General features: G+C 46.7%; 1 protein-coding gene across 2 annotated transcripts in view; it reads left to right on the top strand.

The window, feature by feature from the left end:
- LOC115079481 (sodium/hydrogen exchanger 10-like) overlaps window positions 1–22,991 on the top strand; it is a 1,086,723-nt gene that overhangs the window by 867,921 nt on the left and 195,811 nt on the right. For both annotated transcript variants that reach the window (XM_029583104.1, XM_029583105.1), the window contains exon 8: window positions 8,860–8,927. In XM_029583104.1, the coding sequence (XP_029438964.1) occupies window positions 8,860–8,927 (68 nt within the window). The remainder of the gene's footprint in view (window positions 1–8,859; window positions 8,928–22,991) is intronic.

Raw genomic sequence — 22,991 nt, forward strand, 5'->3', positions numbered from 1 at the left:
AAGCTGGGGACCCGTAGGTATCGGTTGACTGACTTGAGGTCCAGGACGGGCCGGAAAGTGCCCTCCTTCTTGGGCACGATGAAATAAATGGAATAATGCCCAGAATGCATCTCCCTCGCAGGCACTGGGATTATGGCCTTTAGGGACAGGAGCCTCCGTAAAGTAACTTCTAGGGCCTTCCTCTTGATGGGCGAACAAGGAGAGTCCACAAACCTGTCCAGCAGGAGTCGAAGAAAATCCAGGTAATACCCTTCTCGGATGATGGCGAGGACCCACTGATCTGAGGTAATCTCGACCCACCTTTGGTAGAAGAGGGATAGCCTGCCCCCTATGGCTGCTACCCCCGGATGGGTCAGCTGATTGTCATTGTGGGGTACGGCCGGGACCCGAACCCGAGCCCGAGCCAGTTCCCCTCTTGTTGCGCCTAGGCCGAAAGGACTGGTTCCTGGTCTGAGAACGAGGTGCTTGGTAGCGAGTCCTGTAAGGATTGAAGCGCTGAGAGGATCTACCCCTGGGTGGCCTAGGAAAGGGGCGCTGGTTCCTCCTTGACCGGTCTTCTGGTAGATGGGGTAATGGAGAGGCGCCCCATTTATTGGCCAGTTTCTCAAGGTCGCTGCCGAACAGGAGGGATCCCTCAAAGGGCATTCTCGTGAGGCGTGTTTTGGAGGAGGAGTTGGCCCACCAATTACGTAGCCAGAGCTGTCTCCTGGCCGCCACTGAGGATGACACTCCTTTGGCTGCCGTACGTACTAAGTCGGATGCAGCGTCAGTGAGGAACGAGAGAGCCGATTCCATTTCTTCTCCCTGGGTGTTGCTCCTAGCCTGTGATAAATAGGAACGTCTCGCCACGGTGCAGCAAGTCGCAATTCGTAGGGACATGGCTGCCACCTCAAAGGCTTGTTTCAGAATGGTGTCCATGCGCCGGTCATGTGTATCCTTGAGGGCCGTGCCCCCTCCACCGGAATGATGGTGCGCTTCACAATTGCGCTAACTATGGCGTCTACCTGGGGGCACGCCAGCTTCTCCCTGGTTGCCAGGTCTAAGGGGTACATGCCAGCCAAGGCCCGACCCCCTTTGAATGAGGCCTCCGGCGTATTCCATTCCAGATCTATTAACTTCTGAGCTACTTGTAGGAGGGGAAAATGGTGAGACGTTTGGCGCAGGCCCTCTTACAGGGGGTTCATTCTTGGTTCTTCAGGGGCATCGTGGCCCGGAATAGCCAGCTCCGACAGGCATTGAGAGATCAGGCCTGGAAGATCCCCTTTCAAAAAGAAGCGCCTCATGGTCCGATATGTTCAACCCCCGAGGGCAGTTCTCCCTCCTTGGGGGACTCGTCGTCTTCCTCAGGGCAATCTGAATCCCCATAAGTGGGGGTTCCGGGTGGCGCATGGCCATGCCTAGGCCTTGAGGGTCCAGGGGCCGGGTCATCCAGGGGCCGGGTCATTCAAGGGGATTCATGCCTTTGTCACAATGCAGGCTGCTCGGGGAGCAGCCTGCATTGTGACAAAGGCATGAATCCCCTTGAATAATTCCACCCAGGAGAGCGAAGCGGGATCCGGTCTGAGGGGTACCAGGTCCCTTGGGGTCCCCGGCTGCTCACTGTTGCCTGCTAGGTCCGGGGTGTTCCCTGAGGAACTGGCAAGTACAATGGGCTGTGACCGGCCCTGGCCTGGAACTCCCAGGGCCTCTTCACATTGGGCACATAGGGAGTCTGCTTCCTCGCTCTGTGTGGCTCTGAGGTTGCATGCCGAGCAGAGGCTCATGCCTGATGCTGGAGGGACCGGCTCTGCTGGCGCATGGGCCCTCTTACGCTCCATGTGTGCCTGGAAATGGACGTATCAGCGGGCGCCTATGAACGTGCTCCTAAGAATGTGCGCCTAACAATGTGCGCCTAACAATGTGCGCCTAACAATGTGCGCCTAACAATGTACGCCTAACAGCGTGCGCCTATCGCGCGGTGACAAACCAGGCAGGAAAATGGCGACCTCCATGGCGGATTGCCACCTAGGCAGACTCTGCGAATCCTCGCTTCCTCGGAGACCAACTAGTAAAGATGTACGCCTTACCTTGTCTTCGGCGCTTCCCGTTTGCGACCCGGGCGGTCTCTGGCTGCGGGGGGAGAGGGTGAGTACCGTCACCGCTGCGCTCGAGGAAGTGTACCCGCTGCCTCTAGGCCGTGCCCGAACTCGTCTCACTCGGGGGCCAAGTCCACGCCGGGACCAAGGCTGCCTCTACGCCGTGCCCGAGCCCTTCTCACTCGGGGGCTAGGTCCCTGCCGCGAGCCGGCCACTGGACCGAGGCCCTTACCTCCGAGGGACCCCGAAAATCACCTCGGGAAACTCAACTGGGGGAGGGACCGACTGGTATCACCGCAGGAGTGCGGGGCTCGTTTTCAGGTAGGTTTCTATGAATTTAGTTGTGTAGAATTTGGAAACACGCTCAGCGAGCGTGAGATAGCTCCAAACTGCTTTTGGAGACGGAAATTACTGAGTTGCTGCACTTCCTGTGGGGGTATATGTACCCGTGCTGACATCAGATCCATCTCCAACTGCTAGCACGAGCACACTATGCCCACTTGTTTTGAGTCCATCTGCTACACGCTAGGAAAGCATGGCTTGATTGGCACTGGAGCAAAAAAATGAAGAAATATCTTTTTCAATTGAAAATTCTATCAAACTAGCTAGAAATTGAATATATCTCCCACCCACAACACCCAAATCCTGCTTGCAACCTACCCCAGGGGGTAAAATATAAAAATAAGCAGCAACATGCCACTGCTAGCAGCTTGTCTCAGTGGGACAGACAGAGAGACCGTCTGAGATCAATAAAAAAAAAAAAGTGCGGTCAAATAAAGCATGGCTAGCTGGTGGCACTGCAGTAAAATTGAAGAAATAAATATCTTTTTCAATGGAAAATTCTATCAAAGTAGCTAGCAAATGAATACAGATTTCAGCACTCAGACTAGCTCTGAGTAAAGCCACCATCCCCAGACCACCTCCCCTGACCACCCCCTCAAAGAAAGAGCGAGGCATGCCACGTGCTTAAGGCATAAATAGTGCAGCGTCATCAGGAATAGTGTCACAGAGCACTGAGTGAGAGCGGCGATTGGCTGCATTAGAAAAATGCTTAGCTCTGATGGGTTGCATTCTTGTTTCCTTGCCAACCTGTCTGACCCACTCTATGACAGGGCTGTGAGGTCACTTATGACTCACAGGAAAGGGCTGGTTTTTGCTATGGATACTCCCACATGGCCTTCTCCTATTTCAAATGGCTGCTAAGAAATCACTGCGAGCCAAAAGAATGAAACTAACATGATATGTTTTATTCGTGGGGGATCGCGATGCGTTTTGCGAACCCATGAATACAATGAATAGGGACTTATGCATTGCGGATTGCCCATGTGTTGAAAACAAATGCACATCCCTAGTGTCCACTCATTGTGAAAGTGTCATGTGCTGTATGCCCTTGAACATGTACTATACAAAGAATGTTTTTGTGTAAAAATTATTTTTACAAAGGGATAAAATGCAATAAATAAAATTATCAATATATTTTGTGAAATATCTTTTGTATTAAATTTGAGATATGATTTGTATATTGATTTATGTATAAATTAATACAGGATTGTGTCATTTAATAAATGTGATTCCCATTAATGATGTATTATTATCTAAATTGAATGGGGGATCTGATAATCTGAGGATTATCAGATTATCCTATCTCTCTCCTATCTCTCCTATCTGTGTATATAGTTGGTTTACTCATATTGAGTTATATTTATAGCTAGTTTTCACCCCCCTGTTTAATGTACTCTATTGGTTATATGTAAGGGCCCCGCCCAAAAGTTAATCTTGTTCCGCTGTTATATGTAAGGGCTCTGCCCAAATGTTTTTGGGCTCTGCCCAAATGTTTTTGTTTTTTGTAAACCGATGCGATGTGTCAACGGATGTCGGTATAAAAGAGACCTTAAATAAATAAATAAATAAATAAATAAATAATTCTCTCTTGTGTCAGCCTGACACATGTTGAGGCTGTTGGGCCACATGGCTGCAATCATCTATGTCACTCCCTTGGCATGTTTACACATGCACAGAGCCCAGTGGACCTTCTGGTCACAGTGGTGCCAGGCTACCCAAAGCCTCCAGCATTGCATCTGAGTCACCCTATCTCTCCAGGACTCATTGTCCTGGTGCCAGTTGCTTTCCAATCTGAAACAGGGGATTTCCTTTCAAAGTCTTCCTACTCAAATTGTGCTAACCATGGATGCATCTATCCTGGGGTGCGGAGCTCATGTGATAGGATTGGCACCCAGGGTCTGTGGTCCGCTCAAGAACATTCTTGTCAAGTCAATTGCATGCAGCTCAGGGTGATCAGGTACACGCTATGGGCTTTGAGATTGGCTGTCCAATAAAGTTGTTTGGATCCAGACCGACAACCAAGTAGCCTTGTGCAGGGAGGCACGAGATTGTCTTCCTGTGTCAGGAAGTAGTCCAGATTTGATCGTTTACTTGGCCAGGATGGAGAACGTGATAGCGGACAAGCTGAGTTGAACCTTTAAAATGAGGATGTACCTGGAGGAAGAACTGGAAGATTGGGAGAAAATGGGTGAGGTGGAATAACAATGGGCCAAGTTAAAAGGAGCTACTACAAAGGCAACAAATCTATATGTTAGAAAGGTAAACAAGAGTAAGAGGAAAAAGAAACTGATATAATTGTCTAAGGAGGTGGCTGAAAAATTGACAAAGAAATGCTAGAAATATTAAACAAATGCTTTAGTTTGGTACTCACTAAAGAAGACCCTGGAAAAGGACTGTTGCTGGTTAATAAGACTGTATATGGGCATGGAGTAGACAAAACTCCATTTACAGAAGAGAATGTATGGGAAGAGCTAGGCAAATAAAATAGACAAGGCAATGGGGCTGGATATACCCCAGGATACTGAGAGTGCTCAGAGATGTGCTGGTGGGTCCACTGAAGAACATGTTCAATAAGTCCCTGGAAACAGGAGTGGTACCGTGGGATTGGAGAAGAGTGGTGGTGGTCCCGCTTCACAAGAGTGGTAGTAGAGAAGAGGCTAGAAACTGCAGACCAGTTAGCCTCACCTCAGGGGTGGGAAAATTAATGGAGACTCTGCTGAAGGAAAGGATAGTGAACTATCTATAATCTGGTGGTTTGCTGGACTCGAGGTAGCATGGATTCACCAGGGGAAGGTCCTTTCAGACAAATCTGATTTTTTTTTTGGTTGGATGACTAGAGAATTGGATCAAGGAAGAGTGCTCAATGTGATCTACTTGGATTTCAGCAAAGCTTTTGATACGGTCCAACACAGGAGGCTTGTGAATAAAATGAGAAGTTTAGGAGGGAATGCCAAGGTGATAGTGTGGATTACAAACTGGTTCATTGATAGGGGTCAGAGTGTAATGGTAAAAGGAACCTACTCTGAAGAGAAAATGGTGTTAAGTAGAGTGCTGCAGGATTCGATTTTGGGACCGTTTCTGTTCAATATCTTTTGTGAGCGATTTTGCAGAAGATAAAATAGAAGGTAAAATTTGTCTATTTGTAGACGATACCAAGATCTGCAATAGAGTGCACATGCTGAAGGAGTAGAGAGAATGAAAAGGGATTTTAAAAAGCTGGGATTCAATGCCAAGAAGCGCAGAGTCATGCATCTGGGGTGCGGTAATCCAACAGAGCTATATGTGATGGGGATGAAAAATTGATGTGCATAAACCAAGAGAGGGTTGTGGGGTAATAGTGTCTGTAGATCTGAAGATGGTGAATCAATCTGACAAGGCAATAGTTAAATCCAGAAGATTGCTGGGCTGTATAGAAAGAGGAATAACCAGTAAGAAAAAGGAGGTGATAATACCCATGTACAGGTCCTTGATGAGGCCTCACTTGGAGTACTGTGTTCATTTCTGGAGTCCATAGGGACAAAGTAAGGATGAGGCAGCTCAGAGAAGAGCGATGAAAATAGTATGGGGTCTCCTGTGAGGAGAAGCTGAAGGATCTGAATATGTATACCCTGGAAGAAAGAAGGTGCAGGGGAGATATGACAGACCTTCAGATACCTGAAAAGATTTAGTGATGTATATTCGACAAACCTTTTCCATTGGAAAGAAATCCAGGGAGGATGACTCAGAACCAACATCAGGAAATATTTCTTCACGGAGAGGGTGGTGGATGCCTGGAATTCCCTTCCAGAGGAGATGGTGCAGATAAAAACTGTGAAAAAATTCAAAGGGGCATGGGATAAACACTGTGAATCCATAAAGGCTAGAGAATGGAAATGAAGAAAAAATGCATGGGAGCAACTTGCTAGTGCGGTGGTTACTATCCTTAACCAATAAGCCTTCATACTCTTGATGCAACTCCATCTTGGCTCTCTGCTTCAATGGCAGGGAGAAAAGGTGAATTGGATTCGAACAGCAACCAACGAGGGTCCTGGCCTTTAAGGTCTGGGAAACTGATAAGCATGGAGGCAGCTGGATGGACCATTTGTTCCTTTTCTGCTGTCATTTCTATGTTTTTATAATCTAAAACAGGATCATCGAGACCCTAATGTGGATCCTGATGCGCCCCTGTTATTTATTTATTTATTTACAAATCTTTATATACCGACTTTCCTCAAAAAGAAATCAAGACGGTTAACAGAGTAAAACGTCAATACAGATCTATACGATCATAGAGACGCACATTTTTGTCAATTAACATCAATAATAAAATACATCATACATTTATAATCTCTATAAAAGACATTTCTAAGTCTATTTAATACACATGTAGTACATCTTAAAACATAAAATATTACTAAAAAAATCTAAAAATAGATTAATTTAACTTAAAAAACAATAACACTAAAATTCTATATAATCAATAAGAGAATCTAAGATGTTAAATAACTCAACTTGACTCTAAAAGAGCCTGTTCAAATAGCCAAGTTAGATTTAAAAGACTGTGCGGCCCAATAAGTGAGCACCCTCAAAGCTTAACAAAATGTACTGGCCCCACCCTATAGCCCCCTCTCCCCCAGCCACCCTGGAGCCACCAATTGAGGTGGGCCAGCATCAATAAATGATCGAAATGAAAGTAAGGAAGCCATGCAATAACATGGCTCCCCGCCACCACCACCCAACTCTTTAGTAGTGGCAACCCCCTCCTAAATACAACTCCTAGCCCCTCTTTTCAAAGTCCAATAAAGGCAGTAGGTCTCCCTCCATGAACCCCACCTCCCACCCACCCCTTTTCAAAATAGTAGGCCCTCCCCCCTTTCCCCTCCCCAACTTCAAATATAAAATAAGTCATTGCTAGTATTGTGGGCTTTTAACCAATAGCGCCCCCCCCCCCCCCCCAATCCACTCTCCACACTCCAGTACCTTGAGAAATGAAAATCTGGGCAAGTCAAGGGCCTGGTTGGCACCAAAATTGTGCTGACCCAACCTTGCCTCTTTTTTGTGACAGGGGTAAGATCGGGTTGGCACCATTTTGGGTTATGTCACCAGTTTGGGCCTGGGGTTAAGGCATGCCCCAGGCCCTCTATTTGCCCAGATTTTCATTTTGGGATTTCAAGGTGGTCACATATTAGGCCAATGGCCCTTTAAAACTATGGCAGCCCTGTGCTTTGGGGGCTGCCATCACATAGTAAAGGTTTCTGCTGTGGAGGTTTGCCTTGCAGAATTTAACCACGAGACAATATAACGTAGCAATACAGCTGCGATATTTTTTCAGGAGAGGAGCACAATATCGCGGGTATGTCCCGCTTGTAATATTGGGGCCCCTTCTGTGATAAAATATTGTGGCTTAGTGAATCCAGGCCATTATTTAGCCAGATGATGTCATATTAAGCACTATGTGGAAAAATTCGGCAGACAAGTTATTCTGGACAAACAGTTGGCCTAAAGTTATCCGAATAACTTTATATCTGGATAAAAATAACCAGATATATATATCCAGATATTTTACCCACTCAATGGATTTTAGAATATGGGATTCAAGGGCTTTACTGCTGCAGAACTCAAGCACCACAATTTCTGGTATGAGCCAGTTTAGTTGGATAGATAAGCTAGCAAGAACAGTCTCAGTCCCACTGAAAAAACAAGGAAAACTTTGATAGATTTTTCAGCATATAAAGATCATGAAATGGCAGAATATTACAGCTTTTTTTTTATTGGTTTCTTAACTCCATTCAGAACAGGCTCCTCTTTGTCAATGAAAGGAAAGCTACTTTCACCTGCTTGTATTTTCTGATATTTGATATGCAGTGCCTTAAAAAATAGGCTCCTGCAGAGATTTATTCAGATTTCACATATCTGTAAGTGACATTCAATAACATTTTATAATAAGTGAGCACCCTCAAAGTTTAAAAAAATGAACTGGCCACATCCCACCCTTGTGCCTTAACTGATCATAAGAATTTACTAGGTTCCAGAGGTGTGGATTAAACACTACTAACTGCACAGCCACTTCCCTACTATCAACAAGCCTAAGGTTGGCAGACAGAAGCACTGAGAATTTACTACACCATGCAAGTCAGGAGTGTTCTTTGCCTGTTTTGCTTCTGTTTCCATCTGCTGGAAGGAAGGATTAAGATGTAATCTGAGTTTTTTAAGATCAGCCATGAATGAAAAAGCCCCTTTTATTCTTCACAAATTGTATTCTTTTGTCTTCCAAAAACATGACGTACTTTTCAATTTAAATAAATGGAATTTTTGACTTTCAACAATTACAATATAATTAAGCCCTTGACTATTTATTTAGGACATATGTAGTTTTACATTATATCATAATAAATTAATTTCCACCATATAGAACTAAAGCAATTGGATGCAGTCCACTTAACTAATTATTCTCTTCTTCTAGGAGGAAAATGTCATCGCAAAATGAGACTAGTGATTAACAATATGTCCATGCAACAAACCAGTGAATCAGTAAGTTACAAGTTGTCATATAATAACTAATTGCTATGGGACACGTATAGTAGCATAATAACATAGGGCCAGATTTTATAACATGTGTGCGGGCATAGATTTGTTTGCGCAACCCGGCGCGAACAAATCTATACCCGATTTTATACCATGCGCGCGAAGCCGCGCGCATGGTATAAATCAGAACAGTTTACAGTGCTCGTGAAATAACATTGGTTATAGAAGTCAAAGCATCAAAATGTCAACAAGAAGGAAGGTTTTGGGGTTTGATTCTTAGTTGAAAACATATAAAATAATTGTTATATATTAGCAATCTGCTATCACAACAATGTTCATACTTGTGGTAATATTGATACATATAAAGGAGACTGTTGTTACATAAAGGCTAGGGGTAGTAAGTGAAGTGAGTTCAGTTGCACATTGTCTTAGGTGTTCGGATGGTGGGAGTTATTTAATTGATTGGGGTATGAAGCGTTTTTCTTGGTGTTGGGTTGAGAGGTTGATTGGTGGTCTTTTTGATTGAGTGAGTTTGAGTAGCCTCTGGTGAAAAGCCAGGTTTTCAGGTCTTTTTTGAAAATTTTGATGTTTGGTTGATTTCTTATTTCCATTGGTATTACATTCCATAGCGTGGGGCTGGCAATGGATATAGCTCTTTCGCGGGTTGTGTTTAGTTTTGTGGTTCTGGCGTAAGGGATTTTGAGGAGGCCTTTGTTCATTGAGCGTAGGTTCCATTTTGGAGCGTGGATTACAATGAATTTGCTTAGCCAGTTGTTTTGAAGTCCTTGGATTATTTTATGCTGTATTGTAAGTACTTTGTATTCTATGCGGTATTTTATTGGGAGCCAGTGTAAAGAGATGAGTGTAACGTGCTCATGTTTTTTTAATCCAGACAGAATTCTGGCGGCAGTGTTCTGTAGGATCTGGAGAGGGTGGATGATAGCAAGTGGTAGGCCAAGGAGTAGAGAGTTGCAGTAGTCTAGGTTGGAGAAGATTAGTAGTTGCAGGACTGTTCTGAAGTCATCCTGTACAAGGAAGGGTTTGAGACAAGATGGAGGCAGTCCAGAGAAGGGCAACCAAAAAGGTGGAAGGTCTTCATCGAATGACTTATTTTTTTTTTTTTAATTTATTTTTTATTATGCATTTCAAAATTTTACACATAGTATAACAATGTGAAGTAATAAGGTGGTGTACATAAATCAAAATACAGGAAATCTGGCTTTCACCATAATCCTTATTAGGATTATATATGTTAATCATCTGTACACCATCTATAAAACAGGCATGCATGGGGGAGTTAGGCCCACATTTACAAGGAGCGATATATAGGAAATACTGAAAAAGAAAAGACTAAGTTAACCGCCTTCTATGCCTAATGCTCTGATCCAGTCGCCTTCGGGTGAGCATCCAAAAAAAACTTTAACTGCGATGGTTCAAAGAAAATATAATCATTTCCCTGGTATTTTATGTGACATTTACATGGATATCTCACAGTATATTTTGTACAGATAGCCAGCGCCTCGACTCTCATACTTATAAATTTCCTCCGTCTGTCTTGTGTAATCTTAGTAATGTCGGGATATACCCATACTTTTTGGGGGGAGTGGCCAAGATGGCGTCTGACTAAGACGTGTGTGGAAAGCTCTCCTGTGTGATTCTGGAGTTTCTTGATCAAAGGGTTTCTTAATCTTCAATATTCATGCCTCACACAAAGAGAAAAGCCAGGCTTCGTGAAAGCCAGGCTCCTGTTGAAACTCCGGAGGTTCAACAACCCACCATTGAGAAGTTTTTCACATTGACGCCGACTGAGCCGGGAGCGAGGGCCGCAGAGTCAGGAGGAGCAGAGCGACTTCCTCCGACAATGGTCGAGGAGATCTCTCTTAGCCCCGGCGCGCCAGTTACACCGTCCCCACCCCAACGGAAATGGAGTACAGGGGAAGAACATTTGCTGGGGTCTCCAGATAGTCCCTCTGGGGAAGCCACACAGAGGGGAAACTATCCGGAAGAAAACCGAGGCGGAGAAGAGAGAGGCGAGAAGGGGGAGAGCCGGCCGGCCCCCCCGCAGGGAGCCTACCTTCCCAGGCTTCGAGAGTCAACTAGTCCAGCTGACTCCTTGTTGGGAGAGAACCGGGACAATGCAGCTGAAGTCGCACAAGGAGGTGAACAAATCCAAGTAAGACCGTTTTTGGTTAAACCGGCTAGAATAACGATGGAGACTTTGTGGGAAGCGTTAGCCTCGATTGAAAACGCAATAGTGGGTTTATCTAAATCAGCTTTTGAAATAAATAGAAATACAAGATATAATGAAGAAAGAATTGTTAAGCAAGAGAAACAACTATTGGATTTTGAGGAGAAAGTAAAAAAGCTAGAGAAAAATCAACAGTGTTTAATGCAAACAGAAAGGGGCGGATTTTCAGAGCCCTGCTCGCGTAAATCCGCCCAAAACCGGGCGGATTTACGCGAGCAGGGCCCTGCGCGCCGGGAAGCCTATTTTACATAGGCCTCCCGGCGCGCGCAGAGCCCCGGGACTCGCGTAAGTCCCGGGGTTCTCGGAGGGGGGCGTGTCGGGGGCGTGTCGGGGGCGGGCCCAGTCGTCGCGGCGTTTCGGGGGCGTGTCGGCAGCGTTTTGGGGGCGGGTACGGGGGCGTGGCCACGGCCCGGGGGCGTGGCCACGCCCTCCGTACCCGCCCCCAGGTCGCGGCCCGGCGCACAGGAGGCCCGCTGGCGCGCGGGGATTTACGCCTCCCGGAGGGAGGCGTAAATCCCCCGACAAAGGTAAGGGGGGGGTTTAGACAGGGCCGGGCGGGTGGGTTAGGTAGGGGAAGGGATGGGAAGGTGAGGGGAGGGCAAAGGAAAGTTCCCTCCGAGGCCGCTCCGATTTCGGAGCGGCCTTGGAGGGAACGGGGTAGGCTGCGCGGCTCGGCGCGCGCCGGCTATACAAAATTCATAGCCTTGCGCGCGCCGATCCAGGATTTTAGTGGATACGCGCGGCTCCGCGCGTATCTACTAAAATCCAGCGTACTTTTGTTTGCGCCTGGAGCGCAAACAAAAGTAGGCTATTCGCGCGCCTTTTAAAATCCGCCCCAAAATGTGCAAAATAAAAAGCTGGAAAATTTAGAAAACTCCTTGCGAAGCACTAATATTAGAATCATTAATTTTCCTATTATACCACAAATATCACCGGTGGAATTATTTAAAAGCTATTTGACTGAAAAATTGAAAATTCCAAGAGAGGCACTCCCACTAGTCACAAGAGCTTATTATCTGCCACAGAAGAAAGCCCCAAGAGACCAAAGAAGTGAAGAAATAACAGCGAATGTAATGAATGTGACTGATTTACTGGAATTATCCCAAGAAGATGTAATCACAAAAAGAGGAGTGCTATTGGTAACTTTTGCCTTTTTGACTGAAAAAAATAATGTTTTCCGAATGTACTTTAGGAATAGTGCAGAGCTTTACTACGGACAAAAAGTATGGGTAAATCCCGACATTACTAAGATTACACATTCATCGAATGACTTATGAGGAGAGATTGAAGAATCTAAATATGTACACCCTGGAGGAAAGGAGGAGCAGAGGTGATACAGACTTTCAGATACTTGAAAGGTTTTAACGATCCAAAGACAACGACAAACCTTTTCCATCTGAAAAAAATCAGCAGAACCAGGGATCACGATTTGAAGCTCCAGGGAGGAAGACTCAGAACTAATGTCAGGAAGTATTTCTTCACAGAGAGGGTGGTGGATGCCTGGAATGCCCTTCCGGAGGAAGTGGTGAAGACCAGAACTGTGAAGGACTTCAAAGGGGCATGGGATAAACACTGTGGATCCATAAAGTCTAGAGGACGTGAATGAAGAGTGGATGGCTCGCGGGAATGATGGCTAGTACCTGGAGATAATACCCTTATTCAGTAAACAAACACATGGTTAATGCGACTCCAACATTGCTCTAAGCTTCAACGGCAAGAGGAAATATGGAAAAAAATTTGCATTCACAAAAAGCTGGGAGTAGCTTGCTTGTTACGGTGGTTACTACCCCAAACCAAATAAGCTTGATACTTCACTTTCAATGCATAACCAGCATAGATCTCTGCTTCAACGGCAGGGGAGAAAGTCTGATACTTTGTGCATATCCAGCATAGCTCTCTGCTTTAACGGCAGGGGAGAAAGTCTGATACTTCGTGTATATCCAGCATAGCTCTCTGCTTCAACGGCAGGGGGAATGAAGAAAAGTGGATCTATATACAGACAACAACCAACAAGGACTGAATCACATAGTCTGGGTAAACAAATAAGCATGGTTGTAGCTTGCTTATTGTGGCAGTTACTACCCCTAAATAATTAAGCTAGATATTTCACTTAGATGCAGCTCCAACACTGCTCTTTGCATTAATAGTGGGGGTGGAAGGGAAATAGAACCAAAGGGTTACTAAGAGCCAAGAGTAACAGATAAATATGAGAAAAAAAAAGTGCAAAGCTTGCTGGGCAGACTGGATGGACCGTTTGGTCTTCTTCTGCTGTCATTTCTATGAGACATCTGAGCTTTAAAGTTTGAGGTATCCTTCCTTAATTTTGTTGGATATGTGGGTTTTGAAAGAAAGTTATTTGTCTATGGTGATTCCTATATTTCACGTATGAGTTACAGGTGAGATTAAGGTATTTGGGTTTTCTGTTTTAAGTGGTAATATGGAGGTGGTGGTGTTTTCTTTTGTTGAGGATGATTAACTCGGTTTTTTCTATGTTTGTTATGAGTTTCAGGTCAGTTAGATGCTGTTTGATTTCTGAGAGATAGTTGTTTTCTCGAATGTATCTTCAGTGTATTCTGTATAGGGACCAATATTTGTATATTGTCTGCTTATAGAAAATGAGTCAAGCAAAGTCATTCTAGTGTGTGATAGATAGGTAGAAGAGTGTAGCTGATAGGGCAGAACCTTGTGGCACTCCTGTGTTTAGGTTGACTTTATTCGAGAGACTGTTGTTGAACATTACTTGGAAATTTCTCTGAGATAGGTAGGAGGAAAACCATTTTATTTTTTTATTTAAAAACTCTTCTATACCTTTGTTAAGTTAATTCACCATCACAACGGTTTATAGAAAGGCACAATAAGGAAAAACTATAATTGGTATAGATTACAAATTATACATGTGCCAACATAAAATGGTAACATATTTTAATAAGAGAAACTATGGGCCTTATTTACCAATTTTGCATGGTTAACACATGGGTAATGCATGCGTTAGTAAAAGGGGCGTTCCCATGCAAATGTGGCACTTTCCACATAGCTGTGAAATTTTTGCGCTCTGCGAATTTTTCGCAAATCGCGAATACAGTTTCGCGATTTGCGCTGAAATCGCACTTTGGGGAATGAAAACTGCGCACTGCGCGATATTTTCGCGGTCAGCGGAAAAAAACTGTAACCAAATACCGTGTACCGCGATAATGTGACATGTATAAAAGGACACTTCCTGCCTCTCCTCCTTTGAGGGTTTGGAAGGAGGTAGGTGCTTGGAGTTGTAGTTGGAGATATTATATTGATTACTGAGTGCGGTGTCTTGTTTTCCTCTGTGTTTTCATCTGTTTCCCTTAACCTGTGTCTTTTGTCATATCTGTTGGAGTTATAGCTGGTCTGTTAGTTGTTTGTCCGTATCTGTGTGGAAGAGGAGAAGGAGTGTGGTGGTGGTGGTAGTGAGGAGGAGGAGTGTGGTGCTGAGGAGGAGGAGGAGGAGTGTGGTGGTTAGGAGGAGGAGGAGCGCGGTGGTGAGGAGGAGGAGGAGTGTGGTGGTGGTGGTGGTGAGGAGTGTGCTGGTGGTGATGGTGAGGTGGAGTGTGGTGGTGAGGAGGAGTGTGGAGGAGGATGGAGCATGACAGGAGTGGAAGGAGAGTACAGAAGAGTGGAGTTGAGAGTAGAGGGAGGAGGAGGGAGAGGGGGAGGGAGGAAGAGGGACCTAGTGGTAGGGGTATGAGGAATAGGGGCAGGGACAGGGGTAGTGGGAGAGATAGGCAGGAGGGAAGTGATAGGAGGGTGGGGGTGGGGGAAAGGGTGAGGCAGGAAAGAATGGTGGAAGGAGGTAGGGCTAGGCAGCCAGGCCAGAGGGGAAGGGAGCTGGAAGCACAGGTTCAGGTGGGGGGGGGGGAGGAAGGGAGTGGGGAATCAGGTGGGTCAGAGAGTGAGGGTAGGGAGGAGACCCCTCCGGAAGTGGCACCCCAATCAGGCAGCCAGGCAAGGGTGAGGCAGCGTGCTATCCGCTTCAGCCAGGAGGACAACGATCAGCTCATTGAAGGTGTCCTCCGCCATTATGCCCATCTGTTTGGCAACCTCTCAGTGAAGACGTCCAAGGCAGCCAAGGCACAGCTATGGGCCAGCATTGTAGCAGACATCAGGCGTCAGAGTGGGATACCTCGCACCGGGGAGCAAGTGGCCCACCGTTATAGGGACATCAAGGCCCAGCTGAAGGTCAAGATAGCCGACAGAAATGAGTACCTGCGTGAGACGGGAGGAACGGCCCCTGGCCCAATCCACTTCACTTAATGGAGAGGCGTCTAATGCAGCAGACGTATTTGAGGGATTGGATCCACATCTTGATACATCCCACCTCGAAGATGGTAAGTTGGTCTGTAACCCCCACCAAGTCCTTTGCTGTCCTGTTCAAGGTTCATACATAATGCTTAGAACAGTTTTGTGTTTCACTTCCCCCATGTGCTCTCCTGACCAGTCTTGACCCTCCCACCATCCCCCATCCCCCAGCCCATAGGCCATTAGGTACAGAGAAACAACATTACTTTATAAGCAGCCTGACATGTTGGTCAATGAAAATGTGTCCCTGTTTCATGCTACTGTCATGCAACAAAACGCTGTGGTACTGATGCTGTCTATCCTTTTGTCCCCCATTTTCTACAGAGCACTCTGGTCCCAGGCAGCAGAGTACAGATGCCAGCTGGGAAGGCCCAGGCACCAGCCATGATCCACCTGGGACAAGGCGGCCACCAATGTTCACCAGGCCCTTCCATATGGATGCCATGACGCAGTGGTCGGATGAGGAGGAGGAGGAGGAGGAAGAGTTGGGCCCCATAACAGCAGCCCCCTTAACCTCTCAGCTGCCCTTGGCGGTCTGGAGTGGGAGGGCTCCCCCACCGCTCTGCATGCAAGCAGCCCACTCACATTGGAAATAACTCCTCCCATTCTGGCTACCCCTGTAATGTCACTACACAGCCCTGCACCAGCACCTGTGGCACCAATACCACATCCACCAGCACCAGAAGCCCCACCACCAGCATCAGAACCAGCTACAACAGTCCCACCCTTCCTACCACCCCAGGACCCTGTCACAGGCACACAGGTAGAGCAATTGCGGATGGAAATGCGTGGCATAAGGAGATCCATAACACAGCTAACCCGCCACCTCCAGCTCCACACAGCAACATCCACCCAGACATCCAGCAGCATGACTACAGCGATTGGCACACTTAACACCATAATGCTACAAATCCTGCAGCGGATGCCGGACCAGCAGTCGTCATCCTCCACAACATCTACACCCCAAGCCAGTCCCTCAGGGTCCTGAGGCCGCAGAGGACATCCCCCCAAGAAGATGCCACCTCCCACAGGACCTGCATGGCATGGAAAATGGCCCTGAGGGGACAACAAGACACCCAAAACTGGGTAGGTCAGAATCTGCCAACCACCACTGGAATGGCCATCCTGCAGAGTTGCAGTGCCATCGAGATGGAAGCAACAGCATCATTGCCTTCTTCATGCAGAGTTGCAGTGCCATCGAGATGGAAGCAACAGCATCATTGCCTGCTCCACACAGAGTTGCAGTGCCGTCGAGATGAAAGAGGATGCATCATCCAAAGCAGATGAGGCGCCACCTCCCACCCTCCTGGTCAGCTGACCCATCTGCATCCGCTGCGCCACTCTGTTGTGTGCTGTGGGGTGCTTTCTGTTCTCAAGGGCTGCAAATTCTGCCTGTGTGCTGTGGGATGCCTTGTGTGCTCAAGGGCTGCTAATGCTGGTTGTGGGGTGCCTTCTGTGCCTCATGGCTCCAAATGCCACTTGGGATGTGTCTTCCTGGGCCTCCTCCTGCTGCCATGCTACTGCTGTCTCATCCTGGGCCTTCATTGCTGTTGCCATGCTACTGCTGTCTCATCCTGGGCCTTCATTGCTGTTGCCATGCTACTGCTGTCTCATCCTGGGCCTTCACTGCTGTTGCCATGCCGCTGTTGTCTCATCCTGGGCCTTCTCCTGCTGCCATGCTGCTGCTGTCTCGTCCTGGGCCTTCACTGCTATTGCCGTGCCGCTGCTGTCCCGTCCTGGACCTTCACTGCTGTTGCCACACCCTTGATGTGTTCCCCTGCTGCCTACATGCTGAACTGTGGGCTACCTTGTCTGCTGCCTGGACTCTCACTCTGCTGGTGGGCCTCTCAGCCACTCCCCTTTCAGTGCACTCTTTCAACATGGTCCTCCTGGGCCCTATGCCTGTGTATACATTGTATACTGTCCAGCAGTAATCTTTGTATTGCAGTATCAGAGCTATTGGGGTGCCACTTCCTGTTTCTCTGTTCCTAGGTAATCATGCATTTCCAGTACAGATAACACCCAGTACCTGCATATGTGTGTGCAGTATACTCTTTATGTTGGAGTGATGTAACACGGATTTAGACCAAATGGGAGCAATTAGTTATCTAGTACTTGCAGATAATGACTACCTATGAACGTCTAATGTATGGTTAAACTGCTGATCTAATAAATCACAACACCCTGCACAATGTTGTCAGGAATAAAAATCCGGTTTAACCTGCCACTTTTTGTGTGCTCTTTATGTTACTAATGTGCCCTTGGTTTACACCCACCACATCTAGCATGCTACATCACACCTTGTACCAATGCAGAGCTTCCTAAATGCCCCCTGTCTGAGATTCAGTATAGCAACATCTGCACCTGCCATTGACATACCTTACAGTTAGGTTCATGTACAAGGAGAATGCTAAGGGGGGCCCTGCAGAGTAAATATAATGGAAGTACATGACATGTTCCTTACAGTAGAAAAGGTACTGTCCCTCTACAATCAATGCACAGTAAGGGAGCTTTCTGATATATGCATGTTCTTATGATCTGTGAGGAAAGGGGAAGGGGTGGGCAGCAATCTATTCAAATTGCAGTGCTCATTTCAGCCACTGTTGGTGGTGAGGACTCAAAACACGTATTCCTTAGCAGTGTTCAGTAGTATAGCTATCTCAGCCTGACAAACGCCACGTATGTCAGCCAAACCGATGCTAGGGTACAAACCGAGTTTGCTTCCTTTATTGGTCTCTCACATGTGCTGGTAAACGGAAGATGCCTTCCACCAACTCTGGGTGACTGACAGGCAGATTACCAACTTCTGGTGCCATGCAAGACATCCATTATAGTGGTAGATCATGCATACGCTAAATTTCCAACAACAGTGTGTAGCCATTCTCATCTGCACAAGTTAAGCATGCACCCTGTGCATGGCAGCTTGAACATGGATTCCTTGTGTGGCAGGGAAGGATTCCTATAGTTACAGTCTTAGCCTTAAGGTTGTGGGCCACTGAAAGGTGATGCATAGGAAGGGTTATGTAGCTATCTGCATGCTGTTTATTAACACAGTTGCACACACTTGTCAGTGGACAAGTTACAAGGCTGTTGCTAGTCGTAAGGAGAGGTTAATATATTAATGCTAATGTGTCATACCCGTTTACATGGTGCAACCTGTGTAAGGAAAGTTCAACAGGCCTTAAGAGTGTCGATATAGTGTCCATGTGCACACAGAAGTGGTGCCTGCTGGTGTGCAGTTAGTGTTAACTACCAGTATGCACTTGTTAACTACCAGTATGCACTTGTTAAAAGAACAGTTTTTGCACCCCCTGTTATATGTAAACCGGCATGATATGATCTTATCATGAATGCCGGTATAGAAAAACCTTAAATAAATAAATAAAAAATAAATAAATATTAATTGGATGGGCAGAAAAGGGCAAAGGTTGCAAGATGTGGTCACCATCCATTGTGACACGCATCCCTCCGGTGGTGTATCCCAGCTGTGGTGTGTGCATGCACCCTTTATAATGTGGGCCACGTCAAACATGTGTCTGACGGGCAACACTGTGTAGTACACAGTCCTACATTCTCTTCACAAATATTACATCGCCAGACACTGATATACGAGCCACTCTCCAATGTTTAATGACATTGTTGATAGTGCATGTTGTTTGGAAAACCACTACAGTCCACTGACAAGTATCTGTCAGTGTTGTTAAATATTAGGTATACATTAATTACTATTAACACAACAACAAACAGTTACATGCTGCAGAACCCCAGTGGACTTTCCTGCCTACAGGTGTGCTGTTCAAAAAGTTACAGGTAACGAATGTTGCTCACACATCATTATCAGCAGATTATTAGTGTTTCCACATACTGCATGACCTGTGACACCATCACATAATATACCCACCTCACCCCTGTTCTTCTACATACTCTGTCTTGAAGCTCCTGTACCTGCAAACCTTTCTTGAGGGACTTCATGTGAATGGGACGCATACCCTCCCAATGGAGAGATATGGGTGCATCTATCTCAATTGGATGGACATGTAGGGCCATATCTGCCCCATGTTCCCTCTATTGTTGCACACAGCTCAGTTAGCAGGGACTGGGATAACCACTGTCCGGCAGCTCCTGTGTATGCATGTTCTTATGATCTGTGAGGAAAGGGGAAGGGGTGGGCAGCAGTCTATTCAAATTGCTGTGCTCATTTCAGCCACTGTTGGTGATGAGGACTCAAACCACATATTCCTTAGCAGTGTTCAGCGAGCTAAAGGGGTCATGTCCACATATAGGCTCTCACGCATTGCCATAGTCCCAACGTGTGAAGCTATATGAATCACCGTGTGTCCCACACTTCTGTATTCCTTTATGAGTAGGTTTGTGCAGCTGTGGAGGACACATCCTTGACAGGTGGTCTGCCACTGTAATTGGACATCCGGAATATCAGAGCCTTCTACCTCTCGCCATACATGCTGTAAGGTGTTGCCTACATGTCCAGCCCACTGTGTGACCTGTGTATGTAGTATTTCACAGTCCAGGTGCAACACTGAACACTGCAATGCTGTTTGTCGGCACCCTTAGGCACAGCTAGCTTCCATGACACATTCCATCTCAGGAAGGACAGGTTGCCATGTCCAAGAATACAGCATGTATCATTCTGCCTGTTTAACGTATGCGCATCCAGCTAATGGATCTCCTGGACCACATAACTGTGGCGCTGCATGGAGCACAATTGCTAAGGATGCACATGTGCTTGGCCAAGTGGCAGGTATTATCACACTGTAGCATAGAATGCCAGGGGCTCATGGCTAGTTTGGCGCTCCTGATATCCCCTTGTGGAGGCCATCTCCGGGTGCAGGCATGTGGCCTGCCAGAAGGGTGCACCCTTATATGGTACAGTACATGAAGGCTCTATGTGTAAATCGGCATGGTATCATGGTTGAGGGGCTAACCTCAGAGCGGTTGGTGCAGAGGAAGGGTGTGTTACGCAGTGGCTAGGTACCACCTGTACCCCGATATGCCATCTTGGTATTGGCTGGTGCTGTGGCCAGCAACATCGTTGTCATAATGGCTGAGACACACACCGACCTGTGGCATTTACACAAGCTGGGTGGGATGGCCTTCGATATATTGTGGGTGGACTGGGTGGAGATAGGGGTCTGGTCAGAGTGCAGAGCTAACATCATCCCAACTGTTCACCTTCCAGGCCAGCCTACCATTGTACTATACAGTATGAGGGTGACAGTGCAGTTAATCCAATATACCTTTTCACCCACAAATTGTTCCAATATTGTGATGGTGCAAGACATTAGTTTGGCACCCTGTCTGAACCCCTGTCATCCTCATCACTGCAAGTAGCAAGCGTGGAAGCAGCTGCTGCTGTACAGTTAAGTGTGTCAGCTAGTGGATTGTCACTGACACCCATCCACGTGCAGCTGTTCCAAAAAGCTCTGGAATATGTTGTCCAAATGTTGTGAGCTGAAAGCCTGGTACCCTCTATCCAGACACCTAGCAAACATTCATTGTTCCCACTCATTGATCACGTAGTCTTCCTATACCACCCCTTGTTTGGTGCCGCACAGGAGTACTAGACATTTTAGGAAAAGGGAGTGGGCTGTACGCCAATGTACCTCTTTACCTGCATAGCCGTATATCTGGCCCCCTTCATCCATACATTCCACCCTGTGCAGCCTCCTCTTGTGTTCTGCCACCTCCATATGGATGACACATGGGTAATGCGGGATCAGCCAAAGGCTTATGCTCCAGGGACACATTCACATATGAGTATGGAAGTCCTTTATTTGGAAGTCAGAACCTGTGCTGGAAGGCTGTTTGATCATCTGTCATTATTGATGGCTTACCCGTGGACATTAGTTTGTCATCATACAGTGCAGTAAGGCAGCTATGATGATGGCATTGGTAGAGCCAACACGGTTATGATGGGCTCTGTTTGGAGGAGTGTGAATGACTGTGTGTCGGCTCACCGGAAGCATGCAGTAGGGGTACAAATGCCTGGTCGGAGGTGCTTCCACAATACACAGCATGCTTTCTGTGCTATTGAACTAACTGCAGTGGGTTACGTGCCACCAGTCACACCCAGATCTGGGGCACTCTGACCCCTTTGTGGCCGGTTGTGCAGGCCATCTGCTGAGGGCCTGGGTGAACAGGCACTCTGTTACAGTCCTGACAGCCTCATTGGCAATGTGCACAGATCTTCATGTTTGTCTAGATTGCAGGCTGCTACTTTCTGCACCTTATACACATTTGAAGGGCCCCTGACACCACATTGATGGGGACTGCATCACTGTCACATCCACCTGTCAGTCCACTTGTGAGGGCTCACTCCTCAGTAATGGCCATCAATCACTTAATAGAGCACTGTACAGATGCATGCACCTTTGGCAGCCTGACCAATCAGGTGTGCTGCTGGTGAAAGCCTTTCTGCGAGGTGGCTGCCAACAGTCAGCCCATCACCTTTTGGGCAGAAAAAGTGACATGTGGGTGTGTACTCCCATGTGACAGCTCAGTGCAGACAGCACTGCTGATAGTTTCTACAAGTGACATGTTATGACAGGAGCGTTTAAGGCCTCCATTAAATGGTGGCTGGGTGTCCCAATAGGGGACATCTATATCATGAACAGTCAGACAGCCTATGTGTGTGCTCATACCATGAGCAGGCATGGCCAGGTGGCTATTTCCTTGCTTCACATGAGCACTGTGTTGTTCACAAACTCCATCAGATAATGTGTCCCATATCTTGAATGAAACAGGTGTCTGGTACGCCTTGGATGCAAGGTGTGAAGTAGATACCAAGGTTGAGCTCTGCTGCTGTTCCATCAGTAGTTGTACTGTCACCAAACAGTTCATACTGTTAGTGGGGACATGATGGCCAAAGCGTAACATACTGTACTAATATTCACATACCATATACATGTACCATATCACAATGTGCACATACACAAGATAAATGGTGGCTGCAGCCTTTGAAGCCCCAACTGCCCTGTTGTGACAGCTATGCCAGGCTGCCCATTGACCTCCACATCACTGGTTTCACAGTCACAGCCAAATACATGATGTGAGCAGCGATTATTGTCCAGTGGTAATGCATGGATATGTAGGTCTGAACATATGTACATGCATATTCAGTTAGAGGAAGGCCAGTGAAGGGTATGTGTCAAACACAACCACCGACTCATGGGAGCAGGCACTGTACAATTTGTGACCGTTTCATGTCTGTACTATATGTGGTTATGGAGGCTGATACACAGTATTATTGTCCCCGTGACAGCACAGTGGGCTACATACTGCCATTGCAGTGTGGGAGAGCTAACTGTACATGCATCTCCTTTCCTTCACAACGATTCCTTTTAGCTGCATACAGCCGGTACAACCATGTGCATGCAACAACATAGATGGTTCTCCTTCCGGCCAGCTGCAATGACCCCAGAGGTGTGTGGATGTGGGATGCCACAGTGATAAGGGACCTTCAGATATGTCTGTGCAGT

Source organism: Rhinatrema bivittatum, chromosome 17 (genome assembly GCF_901001135.1).
Source record: "Rhinatrema bivittatum chromosome 17, aRhiBiv1.1, whole genome shotgun sequence".
Taxonomy (NCBI): domain Eukaryota; kingdom Metazoa; phylum Chordata; class Amphibia; order Gymnophiona; family Rhinatrematidae; genus Rhinatrema; species Rhinatrema bivittatum.